Genomic DNA, 10,011 nt, shown 5'->3' on the forward strand with positions numbered 1-10,011 from the left:
AAATGACTGAAAAAACACTAAATTACTTTTTTTATAAAAGTCATAAAATGACAAAAAAGACACAAATGACCAAAAAATACACAGAATTACCAAATAAGACACAACATTATTTTTTAAAAAGACACAAAATTACCCAAAAATGACGCAAAATGACCAAAAAAGACACAAATTTACCAAAAAAGACACAAAATTACAAAAAAAAAAAAAGACACAATGAGTAGATACAGTATATGAAGTGGTACATATAGTGAGCATGGTGTAGTAAAGGGTAAAAGCTGGTGTCAGCATTTTCTTTCATGAAGTGACTGTTTTCTCCCTGCGTAATAAAAACCCGATTTATAACTAAAGAGTCTATACAGCCAAGACCACATGCACTGTACAAAGTAAGCTATACAACAGGGGTCTCAAACTCAAATTACCTGGAGGCATTATCAAAATGACAAAAAAAAAAGACAAAAATTTACTAAAAAAAGACACAAAATGACTGAAAAAACACTAAATTACTTTTTTTTTAAAGACACAAAATGACCAAATCATACACAGAATTACCAAAAAAGACACAAAAATGCTTAGCGATCTATCCAATCAGATACCAGGCTTTTTTCAGGGGAGAAAAACGGCCCTGTTCTTCGACAGGGACGAAAAAGTCCTGTCAAAAGTCCGCTCCGGAGTGTTTCTGCGAGTGAGACCCGCCTCATTCTGGGTATTGGACTGTAGTGGAAACACCCTCATGATTAAGACAAAATGCATAGTGATTCCTGTGGCCACTTCATACAAAAAGCCACCCCGTGTTTTGCAAGCTGAACAATAGCAGATTGCACTTTTGCATTAGCAGTAACTAACTCCAGCTCTGATACAATTAAAAGAGACTTATCAGATACTGACTGTCAAGAGATAACATTATGTAGATTTCATACATGCATTATTTCCTTTGAGCCTTGAATCCAGTGGGGAATGGTGTACTCTGCCACTAACTATGAAAACTGCTTCATAGAGAGCTAATTAATGAATGTTTCTAGATCAAAGTGGCCATTGCAGAAATAATATTTATATTTTTATAAATTGCGAATGATTTCATGATTTTTTTTTCAGTTGGAATCTTAACAGATATGACATTGCTTTAAAAAATAAACACATTTAAGTATGTATTTAAAATTGATTAAAGTAAAACTGAAGCCATTTACAAGGACACCTTAATGCAAGGGGTCTCAAACTCGCGGCCCACGGGCCAATTGCGGCCCTCGTGACGATATTTGTGGCCCTCACCTTGATATGAAAGTTTAATGTGAGTTTTATACTTTACCGTGTTGTGTGTGCAAGGTCCCTTTAATAACTTTTGTTGGTAATTTTGTCTTTTTTTTGGTAATTTTGTCCTTTTTTGGTAATTCTGTGTCTTTTTTTGGTCATTTTGTTTCTTTTTTAAGTAATTTGGTTTTTTTCTGTCATTTTGTGTCTTTTTTGGTCATTTTGTGTCTTTTTTTGGGTCAATTTGTGTCTTTTTTGGGTAATTTTTCTGTTTTTTTTTTGATAAATTTGTGTATTTTTTGGTAATTCTGTGTATCTTTTGGTCATTTTGTGTATTTTTTTGGTCATTTTGTGTCTTTTTTTTTTTTAGTAATTTTGTGTCTTTTTTTCCGTCATGTTGTGTCTTTTTTAAGTAATTTAGTTTTTTTCTGTCATTTTGTGTCTTTTTTTGTGGTCATTTTGGTGCTGCCTCCAGCGGCCCCCAGGTAATTTGAGTTTGAGACCCCTGCCTTAATGTTTTGTTTGCATTTTCTTCAGCGGAGTCTTCAAACACTGGTCATTTACTGGTCTGGTATTTTTGCAGGAGGGAAACACTTTTTGACAGAGGAAATAATCTTTGACAAAACACAGTCAAACCCTCAATCACAGTGTGAGACATTTACATTCATCAATTGCAAAATGAGGGCATGTGCAAGGGCATGTTTAGAGGGATAACACTTGGGCTTGTTTGCATTTCTTTAAACCTTTCACAATCATCCAATCCAATCCACTTTATTTATATAGGACAATTTTAGCAAACACAAGGTTTCCAAAGTGCTGCACAAACAACAAATAGATAACACAATACAAAGAGATGTAGTAAACAATAGAACAGTAAAATGCAATAAGATAAAATAAATTATAAATAAATAAATAAAATAAAATTTAAAATGTTCTGCCTGCACAAAATAAAATATGCATGTATACAAATAAAAACAAAAAATCATTAAAAAAAATCATAAAATCAACATAAAATCAACACTTAAAAGCCAACGAGAAGAGGTGGGTTTTAAGAAGAGACTTAAAATGAGACAGTAAGGAGGCCTGTCTGATGTGCAGCGACAATTGCAAAATGAGGATATGTTTAGTGGGATAATACTTGGGCTTGTTTGCATTTCTTTAAATCTTTCACAATCATCTTGGGTGCAGCTAAGCCAAGCATACAGCGACAGTGCCATTGCAAATTAGATATGGGAGAAGGGGAGGAGACTTCCATCTAATATAGCAAATCTCAGGCTCATCCAACAGTCCACATCCAGGGAGTGAGACTGCCCTGTACCTAAAGAACGATGATGAATTATGATGTCAGTGCAGTGCGGTTCATAGATTTTTCTGCAGGGGAAAGGGACAGCTGGTATCTACAGATAGTCGGTATCATCACACAGCCAGGGTTGAAGTATCAGAATCGGTATCTGGAGAAAAAAGGATTGATACATCCCCAATTAAAATGTAAGAGCACACGTTTGATGGCTTCTGTTCGAAATTGAGTTCAGCTATCTGTGGAAAAAAAGAGCTCAAGTTGAATCCTTCATGTGCCACTTGGAGAGCTGGAGAGTGTGATCAGTGGAGGGATGCTTCACATCAGATAGAGGCCGTCTGTAATGGCGAACCCACCACCACACTGTTCAGAAAATGCCACAGGGTTTAATCACCCTCACCCGCTTGAAGGGTAAGAGGGGCCAACATCCAGCTGAAAAGGCTGTGTGCTATCAGAGATAAGGCTCGCTGTATTCTCCTCCTCACTGATTCCTACTAAAAAAGCCCTCGTCTAAATCAATTACAGTAGAAAGTTCAGGGTTTCCCGTGGATCCTCTTATTCACATTCTGGCATGTGATCGTAATGTAATTATGTGTTTTTTATGCACACTGTTCATTGCACCTTATTTGTTTCACGGCACCAGTTTTTTTATACTGTATATTAATATTTATTCTGCACTGGAATACTACTCCTTAATACAAACTCCTTCTTAAGACAGTTATTTTTTATTGTATTTTATTGCTTGAAGTATGCCTAGGTTGTTGTTTTTATTTAATTGTGTTGTTATTGTCTCTGCTGCTACACTGTAATTTCCCAGCTTGGGATAAATAAAGTCAGTCTTCTATCTATCTATCTATCTATCTATCTATCTATCTATCTATCTATCTATCTATCTATCTATCTATCTATCTATCTATATAGCGAGTGCTCAACCACTTATTATGCAACTATAAACAGAAATGAACCATAAATACAATATATGTTAAATAAGTTCATTTAAGTTGTGATGTGCATAAAAAATATCACACAAATTTGACTGTACACACTGCAAAAAAGGGTTGTCTAAAAACAAGGTAAAAACACTAAATCTGAGGGAAGCAGAGTGCACTGCAAATGATTTGTTACTTACCAAGATAAAAAAAAAAAAAGATGTATTTTAAGAGTTAATTTCTTATTTTAAACGTGTATATATATATATATATATATTCAACATTCAACAGCATTTAATTTATGTGCTCGAAACAGAAAGGAGAAAATGCAATGCAGACATGGTAGTGCTGCTTTTTTATTTTATTTTTCAATGAATAGAATTTCAGCTTGTTTTCACAATTCTCAATTGGAATTGAGAGTATTTGTTGATGACCCTACTTAACGCGTTCATCATCTTTATTCTAAGGCTCAAAATTAGGTTTGCGTCTCCATTCTGACTGTTTTTCTCTTATTTTGGCCGGCAACGGCTCCTTCTGTTAGTAAAGGTTGCCGACTTCTGCCGTAGGCCATGTCATCTAATGTGCCTGAGGCCATATCCAAAAATTTGCATTAGCTGGAAAACAAGATCAAATGGATGCATCTGAATTTTATATGTGTTTTTCTTGTCAAACATATCGGTAAATTTCCTATGAATTACTTATTGTACGCTATGATCCCACTTCTCCTCCTGTCCTCCTCCTCCTCACTCTGTTACCAGCATCAGGTAACCAGACTTAATATGCTTCAGTAGCATATTGTTGCTATGCTGTTGTTTCTGTATCCTTCCTCTATGTCAGGGATGGGCAACTGGAGGCCCGGGGTCCGCATACGGCCCGCACCCTCACTTGAAGTGGCCCTCAGTACAACTACATGCATTTGAGCATGAAATCTTAAAAGTGCAGTGTAAAAATGCACAAAATTACTGCAATTAATGTTGGTCTGCTGTTCTTGCACTGAAAAAAAAGAAATCACAGTAAGTGGTTATTTTTATTATGGTTATTTATACTGTTACACATGCATTTGAACATGAAATATGTTAAGTTACTGCACTGTAAACATATTTAAAATTGCAGTTTCATCATATCTGGTTAAGTGCACGGTCCTATATGTCAGAATCAGAATCAGAATCACTTTATTAGTCCCTTGAAGGGAGATTTGTTTTTGCAGCAGGACACACAAGACAAGGTAAACAATGATAACAGAATAAAACCCAATAAAAGTCTGATAAAACACAGTCAAAGAAACGCCAATCGCATATATAAAATCACTGACACATGTTCGTTGCAGAGCTAATACCCCTAAATGGAGAGTTAATACCTGGTATAGGCAAAAAGTGCAATGTGCAGATGTGCAAGAAGCATACTTGTGAAGATGAGCAATTTGAGGGCTACTTTCTATTACTTAAATGAATGGCATATAAATGGCAATAAATGTGGCCCTGTGGTAGTGTGGATGAAAAATTGTGGCCCCCTTCAGCATTTAAGTTGCCCATCCCTGCTCTGTGTCCTCATCTGTCAGTAATCACTCCCCCAACTTCCCCTCCTCTGCCTGTCTCTGCCCTGCTATGTTCACCTCAGGTAACAAGTTCTCCTACTGCCACGCCTGCCTGTTGGTCGCTGGGGTCTGGTGCTACTCTGGGATATTTGCAGTAGGGCCCCTGTCGGGCTGGGGCCAGTACGGGGCCGAGCCTTACGGTACAGCGTGCTGCATCGACTGGCACGCTCCAAGCAAAGGCTCTGCAGCTATGAGCTACATCGTCTGCCTCTTCTTCTTCTGCTACATCGTGCCCTGCACCGTCATCTTCCTCTCCTACACGTTCATCCTCCTCACCGTCCGGGGCTCCCGCCAGGCCGTGCAGCAGCACATGTCCCCGCAAAACAAGATCACCAATGCACATTCACTTATCATTAAGGTAAATGGAGAAAACTTTCCAACATTCAAAAAATGTCATAAATAAATATGTGTTGGTAACACTTTACAATAACCATCATTTATAAAAGGTAAACAGATAGTTTATTAATGTTCAATCATCATTTATAAACCCTATATAGACCATTTAGAATGGTAAATACATAACTTATTAATGTTTGACTAACTAAATCATTAACTAGTGGCAAAAAGATGGTATATTAATGTAAGTTTATAGTTACTTGGTAACACTTTACAATAACCAACTAAGTGATGTTTATAGATGGTTAATAGACAAATTATTAACCATTTACAAAGTGCTATACATATTTAATCTTTAAATGTTATTAACCAATTTCGGTTACACTTTACAACAACCCTCATTTATAAATGGTAAACACAGATAATAATGTTTAATCATCATTTATAAACCGTATATAGGCCATTTAGAATGATAAATACATAACTTATAAATGTTTGACTAACTAAATAATTTATAAATAGCTAATAGATGGTATATTAATGTAAGTTTATAGTTACTTTACCATTAACAAACAATTAGACTAAAATTTATAGTTTATCAATAGTTTTAGTTGCACTCATTTTAACATTTTATTAAGTATGTTAACGATTTTGAAATGGTGGTAACACTTTACAATAACCATCATTTATAAATGGTAAAGAGATAGTTTATTAATGTTTAATCATCATTTATAAACCGTATATAGGCCATTTATAATGGTAAACACATCGTTTAGTAATGTTTAGGTAACTACATCATTTATAAATGGCAAGTAGATGGTATATTAATGTAAGTTCATAGTTATTTTACCATTAACAAACAATTAAATTATAACTAATAGTGTATAAATAGTTTTAGTTGCACTCATTTTAACATTTTTAACACCATATTCAGTATGTTAATGATTTTTAAATGATTCATAGACCTTCAAGAAATTGGTTAAAAACATTTAAAGATGTTGTAAATGGTTAATAATTGCTCTATAAACCATCTATAAACATCACTTAGTTGGTTATTGTAAAATGTTCCCTGTGTGTTTACATGACAGATGTATTTTCTCTCCTGTCAGCTCTCTGTGGCAGTTTGCATTGGTTTCCTGACAGCGTGGAGTCCGTATGCCGTCGTGGCCATGTGGGCGGCGTTTGGGAACCCGGCAACTGTCCCTCCTATGGCGTTTGCCGTGGCAGCCATGTTTGCCAAGTCCTCCACCCTTTACAACCCGATTGTCTATCTGGTCTTCAAGCCCAACTTCCGCAAGTCCCTGTGTCGGGACGTGGCCCTGTGCAGGGTGACACTCTGTGGATGTTTGTGTCCGCACAGCTCGACTCAGAAAGGAACTTGCAAACAATCCCATCACAAAGAAGAGTGCAACTCAACCAGGTTGTCAAACGGACTACCGGAGAACCACAGCACCTGCAGACACTGTCCCTGCCCTGAAGCAGTCGCTGGTAAAAGAGAGAACTTTATAGAATACAGTCCTCAGCAGACTGCCAGGATACTTAAAGGATCCCTACATAATGAGGTGGCTGTCAGTCAACTCTCCAATGAGATGCAGAGCGATTTCCTTTAGAGAAACAATACCAGACAGAGAGAAGGTGAAAATGAACTGGAAGAAAAGCTGGGAAAGAGGTGAAAGACGATTTATTTAAGGAAAAATGTGTACGAACTTTTAAGGACAAGTTTACAAACTAAGAACTTGTCCGGTGCCTCAAATATGTAATACTGCCGAAACAAAAATAACCGTGAAGTTAGAAGCCAATACAAGAAAATAAGTGAGCCAAACAGCCAACATGCAACCGTAGATGTGTACATCAATACTTCCATCAGGTTAAATTAACTCGTCAATAACTAGCTGGTCACTTTGACTGATCGACATGAAGTGAAAGACACTGATAATCCATGGAGTCATGCTGCAAATCAAATCAAGCTGGATTTAGTGGGAGGACAATGAAACTTTCTACTCCCTAATTTTATTTTTATGTATCTATTATGAATACTGTATTTGATTATGTGTTTGTTTTGATAGGTATTTATCAATGCATGCCAAAAGTCAAAGGACGACAGGGTTGCTGTCTTGTTGCTGAGGATGCATTTCAGTCTCAAGGGCCCTCTTTAAACCTTGAGGTGTCTCTAAAATTACCATACACTTTACACTTTAAGGTCCCGAAACGGTCCCTCTTATACAAGTGTCATAAAAATGTGATATATATATATATTTTTTTTTTTTCACTTTCACTGCATCAAACCTTTTAGCAGCTTCCGACCTAACATAGATATTTTAAAAAAGTATTTATTTTTTCATGTTTTATGTTTTAATGCCATTTTTGTCATAAGAAACCCTGATTTTCTCAAGGGCAAAAACACAAAATATGCAATATTTTCAAAAAATAAGGTGCAAAGTGGAATATTTGGGGTGAGGTTATTACAGCCTTGACTAGGTCAATAATTGATAACTCAATTGATAACCTTTTCATAGCCATGCATTTTGCAAGTTAAGAGAACCAGGCATCCATTGAAATTGTATGTGATTTAGCTCTGCTGCCCCTGGTGGTTTGAGGGGGTCATCAGACCTAAAACCTATTTTCCATGCATTTTGAAAGGAGGGGCTTAGATTTATTAGGGATTCATGGGGAAAACATTATATTATGTCAGGATTACAGTGTATCAAACATATGTGTTTATAATGGGAGTCAATGGGACCAAAACGGGCCTTAATGGTCAAAGTGTTAGTGTTGTGTGTATCTCCTATTCTATACAACTTTCAAAAGCGGAATTTTGGAATATAAAATAAAAAATAAATCCTGGCCAAGTTTCATACGATTAGACTTTAAACTGACAGATATATTGAGAATCAAAAACATAAAAATTAGCTGAATGTACACGTTTGGTCCCTAAGGTGCCTCAAGGGTTAAACGTGTAAAAATGAAAATGGACATCCTAAAATTTACCCAGGTGTTAATTGTATTGATAACACCTTGGTATTGATTCTTCTGCAAAGAGGTGTTGCCAATGTACATTTTGTTTAATGAGCCAGAACAGAAGGTGTGACAGAAATATATGGACTATAGACTGAGGATAAACAAATAACTTAACACTTAATAAGCTCTACTCTCTCTCAGTGTACTGTATGTGGAGACCTCCAGACAAAAATATTCAAGATAGCAATGCAAAAATCTGTTTGAGGATCCATCACACAGTGGTCCAAAATGCACAGTTTCTGAGGACCATCATCTGAGATAAGCTACAAAATGTAATAAAAAAAAAAAAGTTGGTAACACTTTGCAATAACCATCTAAGTTATGTTTTTAGATGGTTAATAAACCAAATATTAACCATTTACAAAGTACTACAATTAAATCGACATATTTAATCTTGATAGATGTTTACAACCATTTTCTTAAAGCTATACAAATCATTTGGAAATCATTAACAAATGCTTAAAATAGTGTTTAATGTTATGAGAGCAACTATAAACCGTTAATAAATAGTCCATTAATAAACATTATTAATTAGAATTTAATTGTTTGTTAATGGTAAAGTAACTATTAACTTACATGAATGAACTATCTATTTACCATTTATAAATGACGGTTATTGTAAATTGTTACCAAAAAGTTTTGTATGAATGATATGTGTTTATGCCTTTATGACATAAAATTCTGATAGATATACACTTTGAATGCACTGATCACGTTAAATATCTGATGTCAGTGAAAGGTCATGTTAATTTTTGTCTCACAAAAATATATTTATTTAGAGTTCTCATTAAAAAAGAGACATGGTGGACATGTGATAAAAAGAGGAGAGGAGGGAGTTTATTTAAGGTGCAGTCAAATACTTAAATGAGCACTATAGCGCATAAAACGGTAAAGATTAGTTCTATTTATTTACAATTTGGGACTAATTTTCATACTTTTGGTTGTGATTTCTATTGGTTATTATAACAATGTGCCCACCAGAGTAAATTATGAGGTCTGGTAAAACTGACAGATTACTAGAACAAAGTCAAGAAATGAACAGTCTGATAATCAGATAAACAAGCCAATGAGGTAACACTTTACAATAATCCTCATTTATAAATGGTAAACAGTTTATTAATGTTTAATCATCATTTATAAACCGTTTATAGGCCATTTAGAATGGTAAATACATAATTTATTAATGTTTAACGAACTAAATCATTTATAAAGGACAAATAGATGGTATATTAATGTAAGTTTATAGTTACTTTACCATTAACAAACAATTGAATTATAATTAATAGTTTATTAATAGTTTTAGTTGCACTCGTAACATTTTTAACACCATATTAAGTATGTTAATGAGTTTGGAATGATTCATATACCTTTAAGAAATTGGTTGAAAACATTTAAAGATTAAATATGTATAGCACTTTGTAAATGGTTAATAATTGGTCTATAAACATCTATAAACATCACTTAGTTGGTTATTGTAAAGTGTTACCGCCAACGATTTAGTCAGATTCTTATTTATTGATGTGCTCACAACAAAATATGGCAGGTAAACATTGCCAGGAAGTCTTTCTGTAAACTATGATGGATGTTTACAG

The 10,011-nt window shown here is 34.9% G+C and overlaps 1 protein-coding gene across 2 annotated transcripts in view; it reads left to right on the forward strand.

Moving 5' to 3' along the window:
* The window catches only part of opn7b (opsin 7, group member b), a 102,439-nt gene extending 94,258 nt beyond the window's left edge, over positions 1–8,181 (forward strand). For both annotated transcript variants that reach the window (XM_059333940.1, XM_059333941.1), the window contains 2 exons: positions 5,089–5,423; positions 6,511–8,181. In XM_059333940.1, the coding sequence (XP_059189923.1) occupies positions 5,089–5,423; positions 6,511–7,011 (836 nt within the window). In that variant the 3' untranslated portion in view covers positions 7,012–8,181. The remainder of the gene's footprint in view (positions 1–5,088; positions 5,424–6,510) is intronic.
* Positions 8,182–10,011: the final 1,830 nt, after the last annotated feature.

Source organism: Centropristis striata, chromosome 5, assembly GCF_030273125.1.
Source record: "Centropristis striata isolate RG_2023a ecotype Rhode Island chromosome 5, C.striata_1.0, whole genome shotgun sequence".
Classification (NCBI taxonomy): domain Eukaryota; kingdom Metazoa; phylum Chordata; class Actinopteri; order Perciformes; family Serranidae; genus Centropristis; species Centropristis striata.